Genomic DNA, 23,476 nt, shown 5'->3' with positions numbered 1-23,476 from the left:
AACAGTATATTTTGTGACAGTGAGATCTTTTAAAGAACAGGAGAGCCAGTTGAGTACATTAATAGATGTTCCAGGTATCTATTTCCCTGTGAGACCATGCTGATCATCTGGTATGAGTGTCATCAAACACTTTCCTTTCACAATGGAAAATAACATATAATTAGATAAACCAGCTTATGAAAACAACAGGTGTTTTCATTACAGTCTTAGTGACTTACAACTATCTGTCTTGTTCTTTGAAACCAGTATAGTCTACTAGAATACAGTATATCTAAAATTACATTTAAAATCCCAGTGGGTGCTAAATTTATTGATTAATCATTGATAGGAAACTTTGTAAAATGCCTTTTTTAAAATGCAATTGTGCAGTTACCTAACAGTAATCTCCCAACTTCCATTCCATTTGTAATAGAAGTAAATACTGATTCTGAATTTTCCATCACAGTCTTGATTTTATTCTTGATTTTTCAGCCCAAGGGACTGATTTGGGGCGGGGAGGAGGAGATTTCTTCTCCTTTGTTGCTTTGTTGAATAGCATGAGGAGATATTTATTTCCATGGCTTATTAGAGTTTAAATAACACCTATCCACCACGAGCTGCGCTGGCTACCTGTCGATCTCCGGATACGCTTCAAGGTGCTACTTGCCACCTATAAAGCCCTTCATGGTAGTGGATCTGGGTACTTGAGAGACCGCCTACTGCCGATCACCTCCACACGACCCATTAGATCTCATCGTTTAGGCCTCCTCCGAGTTCCATCCGCTGGCCAATGCCAACTGGCCACCACGCGGAGGAGAGCCTTCTCGGTGGTAGCCCCGACCCAATGGAACGATCTCCCCATGGAGCTTCGTACCCTCACCACCCTCCAGACCTTCCGCACAGCCCTTAGAATCTGGCTATCCTGTCAGGCCTGGGGCTAAATGATTGTAACCCGCCCGAATGGTATGAATGTTGTGTTTTAATCATGTACTGTCTTAATGTAAAAGTCTGTCCCCCCCCCTTCCTGTTGATTGTGAGCCGCCCTGAGTCCCCCCAGGGAAAAGGGCGGCATACAAATAAATAAACTATAAACTATAAATGAATCATCAAATGCATTTTCCAGAATGCATTGAGACAGCTAACTATGAATGCCCATAGTGTCCCCAATGTTGTAGTTGTCTTTTATATATGGGGGCATGCATGTGATCTCTCATAATGATTTATCCTGTTAGAAACTGGGAAGGAATCATTTTCTAATTTTTCCTGGGAAAAGATTGTAGTGGTAATAACACAGCTGCTTTCTTCTATCCTAAGGTTTGTCTAGGTGGCTCCCCTGACCCCAAATTTGCAATTGGAAGTAAGAACAGCTATGCTGGAAAATTGGCCAGAATGTTTAGTAGTAGGAAATAATGTGTGCTCACAGAATTCAACTTTCAAAGACACTGTCTCTATTGAAGCATTAAGTGTTTCATAGTATAGTATAGTAGAGTTTCATTTGTTAATGTTAATTGACATTAGAAGATTGAAATGTTAGTAAATATTTTTGCTAAATAATGTATTTATTATAAAATGTACAGGCTGAATGTTCCATTTGGTAATATCCAGTTAACAGTAGTATGAGCAAAATCTATACTATAATAAAATGTAATTATCACAGAGCAACAACAATAAAATAAGTTATTTATTCAAATCTCCATATCATATTTTTTCAGTTATGCATAAACTAGAATTGTAAAGGCCAGCAAGATATAGTGATTAAAGTAAATTTAGGATTGAAGAAATATTATTTTATGAGAGAATAAATAAAAATGCAAATAAATAAACCTATTTAATTCATCACATATTCCTTAGGCAAATTCCTTAGGATATTTCTATTCTTGGTATCCCATTAGAATTGTATCTGTGGTATAGTGTATTTACAATAGCCTACATCAAATTTTCTTTTCGGAATACATTTATGGTTATTAGCATGTCTCTCTTCTAGGCTGTGATTTGGGGATTAAACTAGAAGTTTGGTAGAAGACCTCAAGCAGAACCTCAAACTCTTTTCAAACTTATTTACGAAAGGCATTTGAAAAGCAGTTGAAAGGAACTGAGAGTATTTCATATTTCTTTTCAATAGGGTTTTTTTATAAGCCAAGAACAAAGGTTTTAAAGACCATTCATGGGGAGAACATCTAATATTTCTGTCTCTATTGCTATCTACCTGTTAACCCCATTTTTATATAATATATAGATGACCTAGCATAGTTTTTTTTCTTCCCATTTCAAAATATATTTTATGAAAATAGATTTACGTGAAAACACTCTGGAGTACACTGGGGGGGGGGGGGAGGTTCAAGCCAGGGTAATTTTGCTTGTTTGTTTTACTAAGCATATACTTGCTCCAATTGGTTAAGCAACTTTTACAATCCTACCATATGTAAACAAGATTAAATTATACAAAGGGACCAGGTAAATATAAAACATCACAAATTGAAATATTTCTACATTGAAAAATGTTCCTTTACCAAGGAAATCAATCCTCAGGATACATTAGACCTATTTCAATACTCTTCTTGTTTCTAGCAAAAAGAGGAACCACAACTAACCAAATAATTTCCTTCAGGCAGTTCAGAGCCATCAGAAACTCAAGCCAGTGAATTCTCAAATGGCTCTTTTTCTTCATGGCTCCCCTTCTCCTTGCCAAGATATGAATTTTCCTGGTGATATTTTGCTGTAATTACTGCATAGGCACAGCCATATACTGCAGCAGCCAACATCATGAGGCATATGATCCCACAGACAACACCAGTTATAGCCACAGTGACAACTGAATGACGCAAGTTAACTGGCCGTGGCTTTGATTTACGTTCACAGTTTATGTGGGTGCTGTTTCCTCCATATTCACTGGGATGGGTGTGCTTTGCAGAACCTTTATGCCTAGAACTGTGATGCCAGTAGACTTGGTGATCCTGAGAAGCTGTAGGAAAACAGGTCCCATACAACTCATAGGGAATTTTCAGCAGGTCTTTTCCCTTCCGATTTTCAGGTATTGAACAGATGATTTCATCGCTAATTCCTCCTGATGTGGGGGAAAAAGAGGTGTATCTTAACTCTTGGTATTTCAGAAAATGTTAAAACTACTAATTTTTCTCCCTGAATTAGATATTATAAGTATATGTTGTAAAAAGGAGAAACATTTTTAAAAACAATTAGTCAACTATTCAGTGTAAGCTTCTTTTATGTTTGAAAAAGAGCCAAGCATAGAATAATTATACAATGAAGTATTAAATACCGTGTTTCTCCAAAAAGACGACCCACCTTAAAAGAAGCTCTTTTGAGCGCATGTGATCAAATTAAGTCCCACCAACAAAATTAGCCTTAATTAAGACCCCACTCACCCTGAGATGCAGGGGTGGGGCAAGGCACACAGGTAAAAAATAAGCTAGGGTGGGGATGGGGAGATGGAGTAGGTGCCCTACTTACCAGGCCTCGCACACCCCAACAGCTGCCTCTCCTTCTTCTGCAGCCGCTTGCCACCACTCACACATATCGCTCCAGCCTCTGTTTCATCTTCAGATGCCTTCCAGCAGGCATCTGAAGGTGAAACAGAGGCTGGAGCGATATGTGCGAGTGGTGGCAAGCGGCTGCAGAAGAAGTGGACCAGCAGCAGGCTCCTGCTGGGCGGGACTGTCAGCCTAGGTGAGTCAATAATTACAACACCCCCCCCCCAAAAAAACCACCTAGCCATTTTGGGGGGGGGGTCAAAAGAAAATAAGACTCTTTCTTTTTGGAGAAACATGGTAGTTTAAGATGGTAACACATTATGATTATGATCAGTCATACCATTATAATCTGTAATAAAAAACTTAAACTGAAGCAACCAAAGTGCAACTCATCACATATTATAATTGGATTCACATTATCATACATTCACCATGGTCAGCAATGTCGCGCCCCTGAAAACATCAATGCCATAAATGGTAACAGCAGTCTTCCTAAATTATATTTATAAACAATATTCAAATCTTGTAAGATTTCATATGAAATATTATATACTGTAGTTCCATAAGCAAAATAACAAAATCTCTTTGATATAGCTGGCCTGTATCCCTGGGTTTCCATGGAAACAAGCATAATATATGTAAACAAACAATGAGGCTTTAATAGTACATATGACAGCTGCCATCTTCTCTCTTTTTTTGATTCCTTTACTGTGTCAACTCTACAGGCAGCTAATGTAGAATGTCTACTGAGTAGAAATGGTGACTCTCAAGTAGACCATGATTCTCTGGGAACTTTTGCTTGACATTTTATTATCTGTGCCTCTTTCTTTTTCAACTCACTGTACTATCACAATTGTGGGCCTCCTGTCTCCCTGAAAAATTCTGGCCACAACCATCAGGTTACAGGTGATCAATTCTTTCATAAGTGCTGAATCTAACTCAATATATTCATTTGGTTTTCATGTTTTATATTCTCCAAAACTGATACCTTGAGATATACAGTATGTCCAAAATACTTAATATGCATTCACATTTGCAGAAAGGTTTCGTGTTAAACTGAATGCCCCATCAAATTTTTTAACTCTTAAGATTGCTACATACCCTGGCTGGGTATATATCCCCCCTTCCCCATGGTTGTCCTCTTTACAACTGTAGAATAGAATAGAATAATGTATTAGCCAAATGTGATTGAACATACAAGGAATTTGTCTCTGGTGCATAAGCTTTCAGTGTACATACAAACAACAAAGTAACAATAATGATACCAATAAGAGAAAGTGGTAGAAAAAGATGAGAAGGATAACTTTACAACTGTAATCTGTAGATTCTATAAGGTTTGCACCCAGGGGGGAAAGTGCAGATGCTATGTAAATCAGGAAGTCAAAAGTGCCCATTACCATAAGACTGGGTCTTATTTTCTTTTGACCCCCGAAATAAGCACTTGGCCTTATTTTTTGGGGGGTGTCTTATTATTTTTGAGCTGCAGGAGGCTGTGAGCATGGTCACCTCATGGCTGCTGCTGTGTTGCAATATTTTCGGGTAGGGCTTATTTTCAGGGAAACAGGGTAGAGAAAAACAACATGTTTAGAATTTTCCTTGAAATACCATTAAGTGAAGATGATGTTGCTGGACATACAATATATGTGTTATGAGAAGAAAGACTCACCATTGTACAGAAAGGTTTCCAGCCATAATTTAAGACCAAAGACTTGACAATTACATTGCCAGAAATTACCCTTGAAAAGAATCATTTTCAGATTTGGAAGTGATTCTAGCAGAAGTCTGTCAATTTCCTGAAGATGATTATATTTCAGAGACAATAAAGTAATGTTCTCTGTCTTGTTTCCTAAAGTTCTAGGAAGCCTCGATATATTGTTTGATGATAAATCCAGTGCTCTTAAGCGGGGTAGAGAACTAAACATCTTATTATCCACATATTCAATGAAATTGTTTGTGAGATTCAGAATCTGCAAATGTTTTAGTTCTATGAATGTTTCAGGTGGTAAACCTGAAATAGAATTGTTTGATAAGTCCAGAATTTTGAGAGTCTGGGTACTCCTAAAAGTCCTTCGACTGAGTTTCCGAATGTCATTGTTTGACAAAAGTAATGTTTGAGTTTCAGCAGGTAAATGGGAAGGAACTTTGGCAAGTCCTTGATTTCTGCAGTCCACTGTCCTTGAATTTGGATGACATAGACATTTGAGGGGACAGCTGGTCACCACTTCTACCAATATGATAATGCTTGAAACAAAAAACAATGAACCTAAAAATAAGAAAATAACTGTTAATGACACATTTCGCTTATTGTCGCAGCACTTAATTGGAGTTTTCTAGGACTCTGGGGTTGTATATCTAAGTAGAAAGCTGAATAATAACAATATTGTTTAGTTCTCAATGCCCTATTCCTGGGATATGAAATTTCTTTTAGATAAAATTAAGAATTTAAGCATAATTACTTTTCATTTTTTATCAGAAGTGTAATTAACTTTTAGGATATTTACTTCTGGATAAAAATACATGTGAAGGAGTTCACATGATTATAAGCAATCATATTTATAACATATATAAAACTTGAAGGTATTCAGTGGAGAATACAGAACTATACTTTTTCTTGTAATAAAACTTCAAGTCAAAATGATTTAGGAATTTTAAATTCTACTTTGCTTAATATCGTGTAGACCCTTAAAGTCAGGCTTATGAAAAGCATTTAAACAAATTTAGCTTAATCATAAGAGTGCTTTCATTTTCTATACAATATCTTATATGATCTGTAGGATTATTTTGTCGCCTCCAACGCTCTGTGAGTGCCTTCAAACTGATATTTGATTTCTGGTGATGCCTGGATTAGTCTCTGCAGTTTTCTTGGAAAGGTTTTACAAAAGTGGTGTATCCTTGCCTTCTTCCTAGGGATGAGTATGTGTCATTGGTTCAAGGGGACACAAAAATATGTCTTTAGGTCTAAAGTAAGTCTAAAGTAGAACTCACAGTCTCCTGGTGCCTTTAAGCACTACACCAAACTACACCAAACTGGCTCAGTTCATCCCCATTTAGGGAACATAAAATAGCTTTGGTATTTTCCAGTTTTCAGAATTTCCATGTTTATTTCAATGAATTTATTCAAATTATTAAGTTATAATGAAACAGTGGTGTAGGAGAGGAAATAAGTAATATGATCTTTCCTATTTTTTGAATTATAATTCCAATTACTGAATTCTTATCATTCTAACTGGGACTTATGAGAGGGTCTAGTTGTATCTAGAGAAAATCAGACTATTTGTGCTAAGGATACATATATTGGAATGAATTGATCCCTGTGGATTAAACAGAAAATGTTTAAAAATAGTTCAATTATTGTATTTTTTCTTTTTTAAGAAAAGATAAGAAATGCAGTATCTTACTTGATCTAATTAAGAAATCCTTCTTTGTCATAACTAGTGTTTCTCTTATAACATTGCTTATATAGATGTGTACAGTACAACAATAGTGAACCAGGCAGTTGTGTGTAAAATTGGTATAACCATATTTTCCCTATGACCAACTTATTACATGTTCCTGTCTCTTTTTATGCTTATAATAATTACGGGCTTCAATTGTCAATAAAGTAAATTCTGCTGAATTTGAGGGAACAGTTCACTTAGTAAACATGCAAAAGACTGAATTTGAAATCAAATGTTTAATGTATCTAAGATGGACAAGCCACTGAGTCTAAATTAATACTATCAGGACTTAGCTACTTAGAAATCTCACAGCTAAATGTATCAACCTTCGAACGAAGCCCTTTATTTTCTGAAATTAACTTGTGCTCCTTCATTAAATAAAATTCAGAAAGTTTGAGTGGCTCATCCAAGTTCAGAAATATTTGAATGGTTCACCCAAAGATTTTCTTATTGTTTCTGAACTCTGAAACTATATGAGAAAAGGGATACATTCTGTATCAGTAAACCAAGGGTACAACTACTTGCTAAGACACAAATGAAGCAAGCTGCTTGAAGCTTATCATGGATTGCTAAGAAGTTAAGACAATGTTTCTTTGCTGAACAGAATCTTTCACAATAGTTCCAAATAAAAACATGTCTTACCATTCATGGTTCTTCACTTGTCAAGTTTGTGGAAGGTTCAGTTCAATTTTTATAAGAAGCAATAATTCTGTCTGAGCTGCTGTTGCCGTTTAGACTGGTTTTGTTATCCATTGATGCCTTAATTCATAAATTACTATTCTTACTACCACAGGACCAGTTGAGTAAATCCATATAAAATGCTGTCTCTATTTTCCATTCGATTATACTCCTTTCTGCATTTCCAGTGTGCTTTGCTGTACACAGAGATTTTCTCTGCCTCTTATTCAATCAACAGGATTTACAGAGTGACTGTCAATTTGTGCTGGACAGCTGCAGTACAGAAATCATGACCTAATAGCCTAGCCTTTTCAATTATTTAATCTATGTCAAATCCAAGATACAGAGACAAAGTGGATTTTTAAAATCCGGAGCAGTTTATGATTTTTGTTGAGTAGTTAGACCCACATTGTCAGTCCTTGAAAAATAAGATGATTCTAAATTTGTGTTTCTGTCATCTTTGGTTGTGATTGGAGGCAATGGGGTGTGTAATCTCAGTATGAAGAGGCCTTCATCTTGATTACATGGTTTTGACCATGCACTTGTTGCTGTTCTGGAGCTTATACTTTTGATTTCTCTAGGGATTAGCTGTGCTGACAGGATTTCATTGCATAGGAAAAAAAACTATTGTGTGTATATGCGTGTGCGTGCATAGCTTTCTTTTTTTTGTTACTCATTTTTTTTTTAAAAGAACTTCAAGCATTCCAAATGTGAGGCCTCTTTTTGCCAAACAGGAAGGAACTTCAACTGATATTATGCTGCAGATGTGGATCAATGAAAATGAATCTATTTTATAAACACTTTCACACGAAAACCATGGGTCACCAATTTGGAGATAAAGAAAAGTGATCTCTTCCATTCTATGACCTCCTAATTAAATTCTTTTAAATTTGGTAATGTATAAAAATAGAAAATCCTGACAAATGAGCCAAATAGAAATATATTCAAGAGTCTTCTCCTATGGATGACAGATTGGGATTGAGTTTCTTGATACACTTCATGCTAGATCAAAAAATACCAAGGGTTCATTGGACTCAGCAGTTCTTGGTATGTGTCACCTACCAAACACTGCAGTATTCCACTTAACTGATGAGAGAAATCCATTAAGCAGGCTCATGTATCACAATAGCAGATGTTGGGAGCAGATCTGATGGCTTCCTGCTAAATGTGTCTTTTTCGCCTAGTTTCATTGAATACTTCTAGTGAAAGGTCTTACCAAAGATCAAGGGGTGATAAACATTTTTGTGATTGGGAGCTATATGTTTTATATTATTTATTTCTCCACTGAAGACTTGAATGGCACATATCTGATTTTCAGGACTAGGAGTTGTCTCATTTTCCAATTTTGTAGAAAGGAGTGGTTGGCTATATTTTATAACGGCACCTCTTCATTACATTTCCAAACAAAGCAATCTGAGGAATTTATGTTCCTTGTGTAATCTTGGAGGTGATTGTTGGTTCCTTTTGCCAGATGATCTATGTATCAACAATTTATTGTCTGAGAATAAGAAAAATGCTTCAGGACCTAAGGAGAACTATAAATTGAACTAGGGATGTGTGTTCCATAAAAATTCCTAGTCCAATTGTGTGTAATATGTTCTTACAGATTATTCCATCCCATTTCAGTTTTGAGAAAAATACAGAAAAGTACAATTTGCCTGTTTTTCAATACATATTGTCAGATACTTTTAACAAATACTTTTTTTCCTATTCAACAATCAATTCTTTATAAATACAATTTCTTTTATTTGATACAAGTTAGGCTTTTTTACACAGCTCTTTTAAAATTTATACCAATATTTATTTCTACTTACAGAGCCGAGGTGGCGCAGTGGTTAGGGTGCAGTACTGCAGGCCACTTCAGCTGACTGTTATCTGCAGTTCAGCGGTTCTAATCTCACCGGCTCAAGGTTGACTCAGCCTTCCATCCTTCTGAGGTGGGTGAAATGAGGACCCAGACTTTGGGGGCAATATGCTGACTCTGTAAACCGCTTAGAGAGGGCTAAAAGCCCTATGAAGCGGTATATAAGTCTAACTGCTACTGCTATTACAGTGTTTGAAAACATGAACGTTAATAGCTGAGAATGATTATTGGCCATAGATATCACTAATGTAGTTGCCATGACAGAACCTGGACTGTGGTTTTTCAAAAGTAAAATAAATCAAGAACCTGTTTATTTAAATGTATTTTAGTTACTTTAAGATTACAGGTTATATTCACTTTAAAATCAGAATACAGAACTTATCGAAAAGGAGTGATTAATATATAATAATTGTTGTAGTGAACTATACTGAACTTATTTAAGCCAAATAAGAAAGAGAGATCAGTATAATATGAGCTAGTTGCTAACGTTATTTACAAAAGGTGAATTCACTTTCTTCAGAAAAAGACTTTTCTCATGGTTTTCTACTGCAGTTCTTCCTTTTCAAAAAGCTACTGAGATCTGCATCCAAAGGACATAACATTTTTGTTGTGTTGTAGCTAATTTTGGCTGAGCAAAACTAATTTGAACAAAGATGTGACATTGCACTGAGTGGCTACCCTTTTCTCTTCCCCTGTTTCTGCTGCTATTTCAGCATTGCTTACTTTCAGCTTGTAACGATCTTGATGACTGATATATTGCGAAGACAGAAGACTGGCTAAAACTCTTGTACAAAGGCATCCTGTGAATTTAGATTGGTTATGTGGTTCTTCAGGACTGCTTGAAAACCCCAAATGGGTATACACTTCAAGGTCACGAACAGAATTGCTGACGTTGGCATTCTCTCATTTCTAGCCCTGTTGCTTGGTGCTTTCTCAAATAAGTACACATAATAAGTGGTTATCAGCTCATAAAACTCAAGCATGAAAGTTTCAGCAGAATTTTCCGTGAATGCTTCGGCAGTGATAACAACAATGAGGTCTCTTTACCATTTAAGGTGACAAATAGTAGAAATAAATCAACAAATATTGATGGGAATAAAGCAGATTAATAATTTATCAATAACAGATAGTAGAACAATTGCAATACAGAGAATATTAATCTAAAGAGAGGCATTTCAGATCCAAAATGAGAAGTAGGAAGACTTAATCGTGTTTTGGAATAATTGCTCACTTATGTTCAGGACACAGCCATCATTTTATACAGAGCTTAGAAGATGAATGCTACTCAATAGGAAGAAAGAATTTGAACTTTCCACATCCTTTGATATATGAATGATACTTATTGTCATGTGCCCATCCGACTATAGAACATGCCTTTGCAAATCACTGTTCTATCAAATTTTTGGCAGCATTGTGGTTAATGAGACTTGAAGTGCAGGCCTAAGTCTACTTTGGACAAAAGTGCAGGCTCAAAATACTTCTGTATTTTTGAAAAGCCATGAAGGAGATCTGAGTCTTTGCTACATTTCATGAATTCTTACAAGTAAAATTCTTCACATTCGTTACTAAGGCAGTGCCTTTGTTTCACAATGACTGACACCAGGCTGTACCCATGATTCCTGACCTTCTGGAATGGTAATATAGAAATTATTGCTTCCTGCTGCGGCATTTATGGTTTTTCTCAGCTCATAATTCTCTATGGACTTTAGTAAATATTTCCTTTGGCTCATATATTAGATTAGTTGACACATTATTTTTATAACCATTGTCTTTAAAAGGAGGCTTGCTAGCCAGGTGCTGTTCTACAGACGGTGCAGTTCTTATGCGTGTCAGAGGATAGAATCTGTAAAGCGTGCCTCCTGACTGCCTCTTATAGTTAGGTAATCCTCAACAGCTACAATTGTGTTATTTTTAGCATTAACAAATTGAGAAGATGTTCACAGGGAAAGGTCACCGAAAAGTTAAGCACTGTGTGAGGTTCATTTCCAACAACAACACGGGCCTTGTTTAATATGCTTCATAATGTGATAGAAGAAATTTTTATCCTTCAGAGCTTTTCATTTCTTTCTTAGTTAAACATTCATGCTCGGTCTATCTTTTGGCAACATATGATTTGAATTGTCAATTTAGTGTTCTGGCATGTGTGGCTATTTTCACATTCCTCTTGAGGGATTTGGCAAGAAGATTCCCCTCTACTTTGTACTTTCCCTTTTTTTCCCTCCCACCCTGTCTATTAATAATAAACAAAGGGTAAGAAGACAGGCATCAACAGGAACAAATGGATGAATCCCTTTAAAAGTGCCAAAGTAGCCTGGCACGTGTGAAGGACCTGCTCTGGTTGATTATGCAATAAAGATTACTTTGAGAGCCATCTGCATAATTGTACCTTACTCCTAATAAAAGACAGCCACTTTGGTGCAGTGTTTAGGTTGCAAACTGGAATTCTGTGAATTCTAGTTCCTCCCTCCCCCCCCCCCTTAGGCACAAAGCCAACTGGGTGACCTTGGGCAAATCACTGACTCTCTCTTAGCCCTAGGAAGGAGGTAAGGGCAATCCATTTCCAAAAACCAACAGAGTCAACACTCTGTTAGCTTACCAGAAGAAGACAGCTCCAATTAAAAACTCAGAGACAATCATTTTCTCAAAGTTCCCTTTTATTAGAGTAAGTATACAGGCACATCTGGGAAAACCCGAATCTGAGAGTTCTAGATTTTTCTTCAGTAAATCAAAAGTCCAAACCCAGCCCCTGCACCCATCAGTCCATCACATGGTCCAATCACAATCTGACCCATCTCAAGACATCGCCTCTCCTCCAGGTGCAGGAATACCATGACCTAGACTGAAAAGAACAATGCTATTATGTCTAACTATATTCCCTCTACTAAATCGCCCTCCTAATTTCCAAAGCACAAAAATGTGGCAGCGTGGAAGCTTCCGGTGTTAATATGGCTTCCAAAGCTGACACACTGATTCAAAGGCACAAAACAAAGCGTAATAAACTAATGTATGATTATACAATAAAATATGATGAACTATCTCAAGATTGATGTCAGCATTTTCTTAATTTTTATGATCTAGCCGTCAATCCTAAAATGTTCAAAGATAAGACTATTACTCAGCTTTTCTCAGATGCTAGAAAGATAGAGTTAAAACTGAGAAGCCATGTTATATAACTATAATTGAGGTTTTCAGATTTAAAACTTTGGTAATCAGTCTTCTTAATTTCTCTTTGGTATCTTGCAGATTCCATGAGGAAGTGTAGCTAGTTTGTGCACATGCGCGCGCGCGCACGCACACACAAGCACACACACACACACACTGAGTGAAGTAAGGGAATTGATGTTTTGTGACAAAACACTGACTAAATTCAGTTGTAAAGAAGATCCAAGATATTTAACAATAATATTTGCAGCAGAAATCAAAATTGGCTAATTCGTATCCTCTTTCCAAGAAAAACTGTTTGGAGTAAGAAAGTAATGTGGTACTGTTGGCAGACAGCTTTTAATATATCTTTCAATTCTTCATTTCAAATTGCTTCTCCAAATTACATTTTTCTTTGCTGGTTTCCATACACAGCTTGAGGTTTGGAAACTAATAGCAGAAAGGAAATTTTGTGAATGACTTGAAATTGAGTAACAGTAGGCAGGAAAAGGGTTAAGTCCAGTTCAGGAAAAGCATCTCTAAATTGCTTTTCTAAAAACAGTAATTAGATCTACAGATCTGTAAAGCATCTATTTCTCATAGATCTGGATTTTGTATTGCTGTTCTAGTATAGATAATTTTCAGTAAATCCTCAGTTATATGAGTGTGTAGCATGTCAGTTACTTTTGCCTGTTGACTGAAGTTGAAGATGGTGATTTGTAAAGGGGGGAAAACATTGCTGCCAGAGGGTTCACAGGATATCGTATTATATTATATTGAACCTGGTTCAAAACTTTGATTCTTGTCTCTGACATTGTCTCAGATTTCCTCAATGGCTACTGATACATAAAAGAATATGTTCAACCCCCTTCAAAAGTTAGCTACTAGGAGGGAAATTAGGTCCAGGGTCATTTGATCTTTCCAATGTTAGGCAAAGGCATTCTATGCTGGACGTACCACAGTTTAATGCACCTTATCTTTTGCTTACATTTTGAATTCCATTAGAGAATCAGCTTGATTTTATTTACTTTTTAATGTAAGCACCAGCCTTGCAAAAAGTAATTTATTTCCATGGTAGTTATGAAGTGTAGGCTTCACTGTAGGACAAGAAGAGGCAGGAGTCTTTTAAGGTGGGGAATAAAATGTTTTGGCAACCTGGCCCAGGTCTAGGAATTGCTTTCTGCACTCCATCTATCCTGTGAAACAGAATTTCGGTTTGCGGAAAAGGGGGCCTTATGAGTCTAGTGCTATTCTAAGGATCTAAGAAGGCTGGTTAAGCTTACATTTAATTGCAAGTTAAATAAAGAAGTAGCCAAGAGTCTTTAAATCAAATTTCATGTGTCTGCCTGTTTCGTGATGGCAGCCACATAGGCTTCAATCAATCAATTCCCAGCTTGCATATATCGCTGTGTGCAATGTACATCTTTGTAGATACGGAAAAATGCTGGGGAGATAAGCATGATTAAAGTTAATTAGTAAGTTCATATAGTTGTTACCATAAATGGAAACAGATGAAACTTGACATAAAAGTAATAGCAACAAAAGGGATCAAGAAAGAGGAGAATTAGAAAAACATGTCTGAGATTAAATATAGGATTTACATGTTGTTTATTTAGATCATTTCTGGTCTCTTCTTAAAAGCCATACATTTAACTTAATTTCATTTTTAGACATGATAGATCACCCAATTTACATCAAAGGAGACTCTAGCTTTGACTTTTCATTATTCATGTTTGTTTGTTTGTTTGTTTTTTCATCTTAGCGGCTACTAGGGTATTCTAACTTATAGTGCTTCCTACATGTATTTGTCTATTTTTTTGATAAACACGATATGATTATGAAATTATTCATCCTGTATATTATATTTATTACTGTGAAAATAATGAGTTGTTTTGAAGTATTTCATCTTAAAAACTATCATTTTATTAGAAACCTCAACAATCCTATTGGTTTTTAGTAAAAAAATAGACATTATAGAGTACTGATAGGAAGAAGGAAGGTGAAATGTAGGGTTGAGATTGCCTTGAGAAAGAAAAAATTGACAAGAAGTAAAAGAATTTATGTAGGGTATTTAGAGTACATATACAATATAATACTATATTATAATTTATAGTATAAAAGTGAGGGAAAGTGTAGCATGTTTTCAGAAGATGTCCCTCAGTGTAAAAATGAATATCACTAAGCTGACTTTTCAGGTATTCTTGAAAGTTTTTTGTCTTCTTAACTTATTATTTAACTTTCCAAATCAATGTGTTATATTTTTACTATGCCCTTAAAGTCTACCATTGCAATATTTATTCCTTTTTCTCAGGCAAACATGTTCTAAATGGCTGTTTCACAAATGTATCCCATTTTTTGTAAATGGGCAGTGGACAGTTTCTATAATCGAGCTAAATAGCATGTGGTCAGTGAGAACAATTAATACGTGGAATGGCTTACCTCAAAAAGTTATGGCTGCTCCATCACTGTAGGTTTTCAAGAAGAGACTAGACAACTATTTGTCCAAAATAGTATAGGTTGAGCAGGGGCTTGTACGAGAAGACCTCCAAAGTTCTTTTCTGTGTTCTATGCCTTTTCTATTGTTCTCTGTTCTATGATACATCAGATATGGTGAAACTACAGTTCCCATTGACCTGGTTAGTACAATCATTGTCAAAACATAATCAGAGTTGCTACCCAGAATCCTCTGGAAAACAATCTCATCCTTTCTTATTTAACATATTTAATTGAGTCCACTACATAGTAGTTGGCTTTATTTAGCAATCTATAACAGTTTAATCAACAGTATAAATTTGAGAACCACATAGAAAATATCTCTGTTACTACTTTATGTGGCATTTTTCAGGACATTAATGTATGGATCTGTTGAACAATTTCTGTGTGATACTGTTCAACATGAATGATACATTGAATATTTCTGCTTGCTGATGATTGGTTGTTTCTAGAGATATTTCTATATATGTGTATATCTGTATCTATCATCTATCATGCTTTTCCTTCTAAATGCTTGTCAAAGGGAAAATCATCCCTTTTTATCAACTGGTGTAGTAAGCAACTACGTATTTTTTTAGATCTACTACAATATCATATAAAACTTTTGAGATTTTTTTCATAACTGCAAACAGATTTCTTTAGACTATATAAACCATTTTTCTACCCACATATGAAGATGGAGAGGAAAGCAAGGTATGTGTAAGTGAACCCTTGTTATTCACCACACATGCCACAGTTGTGCTGTTGTCAGAAGTATTAAATATTTGGAACTCTCAGTTGAGTAGGAATTATACTGATTTTACTGCTGGACATTTCCAAAATTGGTCACTTTTATTTATAAAATCCACTACAAACCTACATGCTGTTTACGAAAATGGCAGAGTGCTGTTAAATAGACTATTCTTTAAGTATAGGCATGTCTATAGTGTTACAGCAGTGAAAATGTCTGATATGGCTAGTCCCATCCTAGTGAGCTTGGATTAATACATTTTTTAAAAAATATTTCTCATTGCTTGACTTTTGATGAAAAGTATTCTATGGTATTTGCACCTATTTGATCGTTGAAATTGCATTTTATTTTAACTATATTGTTTTAATTTTTTAAGAGCTGTTGTATGATTTGATACACCCGTTGATTGTTATAGATTACATACTTTGAGACGGCTAAAGTCTTAATAGAGGTCTGATAATTATGTCAAAGAAAACGAACACATAATAAAAATACCTTAGAGTTTGTGCCAGGTGGAAGAAAATATTCAGGCTAGAGAGTGAGTTGCAAAGAATCTGATTTTGTCTGGGTATTTTTTATAGTTTTTTGCTTGTTCATTTTGTTAATTTTGAAAGACAAGTGCTGATGTTATTTGCCCTTGGGGTGGGGATGATGCATAGGGTTCTGCTCAAATTGTTTTAATTTTAATTGAATCCTGTAACATTATCATTTTCCCATATCAACCTAAGGAGCTTTTTCCTGGCTAATAGACTACACTCTAACCCCCTCAGAAAAAGTTGTCACATTTTTTTTATTCTTATTAAATGGATTCTTTATTTTGCTTGAACATAAATGGGAATAAATCAATTTTTAGTGAAAAAAGGAAGTTTTGTTCATTTGAAAAAAAAACAAACCTGCTATACATTAAAATAGCCACAACATGATTTATGGATGCCTAACAATTGCAAGAATGTTCTTCTGTCTAATCTTGTTCATGATCTCAAGGATAACGAATTATATTTAATTCTATTATAAACATCATGGTCAGGACTCCTTTGTAATAGAACATTAAACCCTAAAGGACAGTTGTTTGCATTTCAGAAGTGCCTTGAGTTGCTGTACGCTTTAGGCCACTGCCTCATTTTATTATGCATGCTGCGGCAGGGGAAGGGGGTTGGTATTGTTTGTTGTTTATGATATATTAACTGGTTAACATTCTGTTGGAGGAACAAAAATATATGCTTATTTTAAGAAAAATTTTAAAAAATAAACAGTATCGAAATATATCTACATTAAATATAGACAGTACTGAAACAGTCTACATTTGGCTGCATAGACACAGAGGAGAGATTCATGCATCACATTAAGCCAAAATCAAGCAAACTAAATTATGGCTTAGCAGTTTATATAAGCCAGCCCTAAAAGTTGCCCAAGATTTGGAGGGGGGAGGGAAATTCCTCCACAAAGTTTGCAGAGCATTTGAAATATCCATTAAAATACAGTAAGTGTCGCAGCTTGTGGGACTAACATGCATTTCCAAGTAGTCTATGTATATTTATTTATAAAAGTAACTTTTATTTCCTAATTGTTGAAGATAATTAGCACTGATCATTTAGTATTGTTTTTTAAAAAATTTCTGAAAAAAAGCTAGATTAAAAATTAGGTATTCCCTCTTTATTTTATATATTTATGTCTGTCTCTCAATCAATCCCTTACATTGGTCAGGTATTTTCTAATGATGTTAATCAGGTCTTCCTGAACTGTAACCATAATTTCAATGGCAGTGAATCCCAGAACAGCTGTTATTAAATAACATTTTATAGATGTCAGTGAAGCCTTTAAAGCAGTGGTGTCACACTCGCATCGCCACTGCATCATCACGTGATGTATCACAACTCCCCCCCCCGCCTTTGCTAAACTGGGCGTGGACATGGCCAGCACGTGACACATCCAGCCTGTGGGCTGCGAGTTTAACAGCCCTGCTTTAAAGCAAATATTCAATTACTTAAAGATTTATAGTATAACTTAATTACTTGATGTGTGTGTGTGTGTGTGTGTGTGTGTGTGTGTGTGTGTGTGTTGTATGTAGGTATGTATTTGAATTTATTAGTTACCCAGCTCCATTGTACTATCTTAAAAGGTTCTGCTCCAGGGGTGGTATTTACTTACCTTCTCAACCAGTTTGTAAATGTGAGTGTGTACCTCTGCGAATGCACACAGCCTTCCGCGCATACACTTTTGGTGAAAAGGGTGCTAAATGGGATGGCATAGAGCTGGGATGGGTGGGTGGGGCCACCCGCGATTTCCGCTACCAGTTCAGGCGAACCGGTCCAAACCGGTAAAAATACCACCTCTGTTTTGCTCTATATACTTACATGATATGTTATGGTTTGCAGAGGTAAGGGTGGTGGGATAACTCTCTGATAATTTCCTCATTCTAAACTTCAAAAATATGTAGAAGCGGAGTTCCTTGATTGTTCTATTCTGGATGCTTCAGTCAAACAACTGCTTTTTTTTTTCTTGGTGCAAAATCCATGGGTAAGAGAAGTGAGACTTAGAAGTTTCTTTTGGGGTGTGTGTTGGAGGGCATTTGGGTTATAAGTGATTATGTATTTCAGATTCCTGATTTTTGAAGTGAATAAATGTTCTATGCCACACGTCTATATTTCAGTAGATTTTCTATGCCTCTGTCTGTGGACCACCCTGGTTCCACGTTGGCTTTTCCTATAGGTAGGCATTTTTAAGAACTCCAGATGTAGCATGCCTGCAAAAATTGTACTAAAGAAAGATGGGTTTTGTCAATTAGTAAAGGAGATTACAGCATTGTTGTAAGAGTAGTAAGTGCAGGCTTTGTTAGATAAGAAATGGCAGTGCTGATGGTTCCTGTTCTTTGGTGATTAAAAGGGATGAAAGTGAGGATTATTTTTTGAAGGTCTGTTGGAATAAAAGCATTGCTGTAAATGTTTTTTTTTTTCCTGGTAAGGCTGTTAGGAAATAGTGGCCTCAGTTAATATCCCTTAAACAAAACAGCCTATCATCAAATGTATTGAGTTTATTAAACAGGCAGACCATTGTCCATATAGTTTAAGAAGGTAGGAATAGAGAAACACTGTTGAAATGTTGATTTGATGATTTTATTGCCACAGCAAGTAAGCACAGTCTGAAATAGGCCCATTTTGAAACCTAACGATAAAAACTCAAGAATGTGACTTTACAACATTATTATGTACTTTCTCTATTATTCTGTGTCTTTAAATACAGCAACTCTGTAGTCAGAAAATAAAATTCTGTATATATCAATTTTGTACTTTTATGTTATGCAAGCAATGAAGCACTGGAAAGTGATTTATACGAGGCTCAGCAAGCAAGGTCAAATCTTTGACTCAATTAAAGATAGGAAAAGATAGGAAATACTAGATTCCTTCCTAATCTCAGTTGATTTGTAATTGGTTTCTGGTCTTTTTGAATCTTAAGAGGCATTACAGATTGCTTCTTACTGAGTTAGTTACAAGCGGTTTCAGAAAAGCTTTAGGAATCACACTCCACAGAAAAAACTCACCACCAAGCAAGTGAACAGGGAGACCAAATATAAGTTTTGCAGAGGAGAGATGTGTAGTAGCATTGCTTTCTTAATGGCGCACAGGGATGAAAAGAACTGCTCTTGTAAAGAATATAGGCCACTTTTGTTTTCTTCCTAGAAGATGTTATGAGTTACATATGCTTTAAGTGCAGATTGATTGCCCTCCTGGTGAACAAAGTGAAAGATCCTATCCCTCCTCCATTATATTCAATATGATGAAGAACAGTTGGTTCAAATACAGGAAATATTTGTGGAGATTGGGGAGAAGGACCATATTCAGGGGTGGGATTCTACTGGTTTGGACTGATTCGGGCAAACCAATAGCTCCGACGATCAGCTGGGAGCAAACTGGTTTGCTCTGACGATCAAGTGAATCTGCCCACCCACACCTGTACTTTACTGAACTTTATCTTCTCAGTTGAGGCACGTGGATTGCCACGCTTCAACTGTTTTCCTTCCCAGCAGTAATGTGGAAGATGAGTGTTCTAAAAACTGTGCTGGCAAGTCCACCGAACCAGTTGTTAAATCAGTAGGATTCCACCACTTACCATACCTATAAAATAAAACCCCTTTTCTTTGGAGCTTTAGAAAAGATTCTAGAATTTCCCCATTGATGATTTTTTTAATGCAGCTGCATTTTAAAAATTGCTGCTATAATCCCCAGAGACTGGGAAGAAAACTATACAAAGGGAAGGATTTCAACCTCTACACTGAAGATAAAGCAAGTGTTGGTGATCAGTCCTACAAAGAGAAAATAAAGGAGTCTAGAAAACAGTGCAATGCCAATCTTTGGGCTGTGAAGATGTGCAATAATGTAGGAAAAATGATCTCTTGGTAAGATTTCTGAAATCTGAACTATTCTTTTTCAGTAAAACTTTGGAAGTTTCTGGGAAGAATCTTGCTTTTTGCGGAATCTTGCTTTTTGCGGAGATGGGATAGTTAAGAACCTGAAAACCGTGGGGAAACTATAGTTCCTTTCATATTTGAACAACGGCTTTGAAGAAAATGTAGTTGTTTTGTCCTCTTAGAACAATGATGACAAATCTATTTCACACATGTCAAAGGTGACAGTATTTTAGATGACATGCCAAGGATCATCAACACCTGACAACTTCTATTCTCCCTGTTTGAGTTACCAAAGAAACTGAATGAACACAAATACAATAAAGCAATGGGTGGAAACTAATAAAGGAGGGAAGCAACAGTGTTCCAATGGTTTAGGGGTTACCACAAAGGAGAAGAAGTAAGCTATTCTCCAAAGCACCTGAACGCAGGACAAAAAGCAATGGGTTCTTGTCTAAAACTAATCAAGGGGAGAAGCAACCTAGAACTAAGAAGAAATTTCCTGACGGTTAGAACAATTAATCAGTGGAACAACTTGCATCGGAAGTGTGAATGTTCCAACACTGGAAGGTTTTTAAGAAGAGATTCTAAATATGTGACTTTACACTACTAGAAGCTTAAAATGGATTCTCACCATTTTTCACTGATCTGTCATCTTGTGATTGGTGGTGACATGAAAGAGAAAGAAACATGGGAACCACACAGTTTGGTGGTCTTCTGATCACTGCATAGAGGCACTTTCAAGGGGCAAGAGCAATGGATAGCTGTGACTACAGTCTCCGAAATGAGCATACTTTCAGCTATTGTTTAAAATTGGCTTTTGTGTTTGTGTGCATTGAATTATAAATTAATATGTAAATAATTGTTTCTCTTCTGTTGGAGGAGAGAGTATACACCAGCAAAATCATGTTAGATAAAGGTTTCCCTCGCACATATGTGCTAGTAGTTTTTGACTCTCATCTCCATTTCAAAGCCAAAGAGCCAGCGCTGTCTGAAGATGTCTCCGTGGTTAGGTGGCCAGCATGACTAAATGAGCCTTTGCAGGAAGCAACTTTGTTAGTTCTGGTCGGTTTACATTCTGAAGCTCCCTTTTGATTCTGTGTTCCTTGTGGCCTTGCAAAGCTAATTACCGTTTAAGTCTTTGGCAGTGTGTCAAGGAAGATAAAGGTGGGTCCTTATCAGCCTTATCCCGAAGGACTTTGGCAGCCTACAGTAGGACTTTTACAACTATTTGGGGGCTCATTACGGGCTGTGAATAAACATAATTCACAGCTGTTGAAATAAAAAAGATGTTTTGGGGGACTAAGCATGTGCTTTTTACTGTCTCAGGAAGCCTAGGTCAGAACACCAAGGGACATGTTTTCTTGGCATCAGAGTTCCCAGTGTTCATTATCTGAATTTAAAACTCTCTTTTACATCTTTCTGCTTAACCCAGAAAGAGATTGGAACTTCATTTATGGAAATATGGTCCTCTTTTACTTGTACCAAATATACCAAATTAATAACATTTGAAAAAGAAGCCAAAAGCATTCACTGTAGTAACACACAACATACTGCATTTTTGTTGATGACTTCAAATGATTGAAGCTTAGCAGGTGCCACCCCCCTTTAACAGCTCTCGGGACGAGGCCTTATGCTTCTCTGTTCTTAATGCTTCAGTGAATTACTGTAAAAAGCAATTTCGACATCAGGAGCTTTTCTTGGATCTGGTGATTATCATTTAACTTCTGAAGTTAATGTCAAAGGAACCTTACCTGGCACACCTGCAATTAATTACAAATACAACTGGCCTAATCTTAAAAAAATGTTGAAGGGCCATAAATGAATGCAGATTATAAAAAGGAAAATCCTAACATTGCCATTTACATCAACATCTTTCTGGGATTTAATTAATGACTTTGTATTTTAACATGGCTTAAAATGAAAGAGCAGAGTACTTCAGGCTAGCAGGCTCTCAGCCAACATAGTAAGTACTTTATGTTTATATTGAGCACTAAAGATCATTGTACAAAACAGAGTTCTACTATCCTTTGCAGAGATTAGAAAATGCCACATATTTTGTACAAATATTAAATAAAGAAATGCCTAATAGTGGATAATGATAACAAATGGATAAGCTGCTTTTAAGGAATTTAGCCTGTATATCTCTTAACAGGTAATCTCCTCCATAAATGTCAGCATGTCAACATCCTTATTAAAAATACAGGACGAATGTTTCCTCATTTTTGTATACAGAAGATGTGGGGCCCATATCTGTGACTGATTTGTGTTTGTGTGTGTGTGTGTGTGTGAGAGAGAGAGAGAGAGAGAGAGAGACTATAATAAATGTGTCTTCCCTCTTGTAGTGCCTAAAGGCTGTTAGGAGCTGGACGGGGAGCAACGGGTTGAAACTAAACCCTTGCAAAACCAAGTGGCTTTGGGTCTGGGATTCGTTGGCTCAGGGAGAACTGCCACATTTGGTCTTGGATGGGGTGGCACTATTCCAAACAAACCCTGTGCATAATCTAGGGGTTTTCATGACTCCTGCTCATAGAGCAGGTGGCAATCGTGGCCAGGAGGGCCTTTGCACAACTGCGGGTTGTGCACCAGTTATGCCCTTTCCTGGACCAACAGTCCCTACTCACAGTCACTCATGCCCTAGTCACTGTTCCAACACGCTGTACATGGGGCTGCCCTTGAAGAGCATCTGCAAGCTCCAGTTGGTGCAAAATGAAGTGGCCCACATGGTTTTGTGTAGACCCTGGTATGCACATATATCACCTTTCCTGTGGGAGCTACTTTGGCTGCTGATTTGCTTCCGGGTGCAATTCAAGGTGCTGATTATCACCTTTAAAGGCCTTCATGGCTTGGGACCAGGTTATCTGAGGGACCATCTCTTGCTGGTCACATCTACTCAATCCATCAGAATGGGGAGGCAGGGAATGTTGCGGGGCCCATCCCTGAGGGAGATATACCTGGTGGGACCAAGAAGAAGGGCCTTCTCTGTGTTGGCTCCCTCTCTCTGGAACCTCATTCCCCTACATATTAGGAAAGGCTCCCATTCTAATACTCTTCTGGAAGGCGCTGAAGTCCTGGTTCTGCCAGCGAGTCTGGAAAACCCAGAGCGGGGTGGATCCCATTAAATGGCTTGTGTGATCTACTGTCACAAGGTTGGGAGGTGTGGGTGATTTTGTTATATTGTACTATATTAATTTATTTGATTCTTTTTGTTAGTTTTTATTGTTTTAAATATGGTTTTATATTCTGTTAGCCGCCTTGAGTCAC

General features: G+C 36.7%; 2 protein-coding genes across 3 annotated transcripts in view; one reads left to right on the top strand and one right to left on the bottom strand.

Annotated features, from left to right (window-relative positions):
• Nucleotides 1–23,476, top strand: part of CACNA2D3 (calcium voltage-gated channel auxiliary subunit alpha2delta 3) — a 573,108-nt gene that overhangs the window by 489,308 nt on the left and 60,324 nt on the right. The window lies entirely within an intron of this gene.
• On the bottom strand, nucleotides 1,677–7,836 carry LRTM1 (leucine rich repeat transmembrane protein 1). The gene is made up of 3 exons (XM_087709047.1): nucleotides 7,547–7,836; nucleotides 5,134–5,730; nucleotides 1,677–3,043 (listed from the first exon to the last, which is right to left on the bottom strand). The coding sequence occupies exons 1-3, from the start codon at nucleotides 7,551–7,553 to the stop codon at nucleotides 2,610–2,612; spliced, it is 1,038 nt and encodes a 345-aa protein (XP_087565173.1). The 5' UTR covers nucleotides 7,554–7,836; the 3' UTR covers nucleotides 1,677–2,609.

This window comes from Thamnophis sirtalis, unplaced genomic scaffold, assembly GCF_051295495.1.
Source record: "Thamnophis sirtalis isolate CommonGarterSnake01/CBP01778 unplaced genomic scaffold, rThaSir2_p1.2 scaffold_3, whole genome shotgun sequence".
Lineage (NCBI taxonomy): Eukaryota > Metazoa > Chordata > Lepidosauria > Squamata > Natricidae > Thamnophis > Thamnophis sirtalis.
This window is presented reverse-complemented; position numbering and strand designations above follow the sequence as displayed.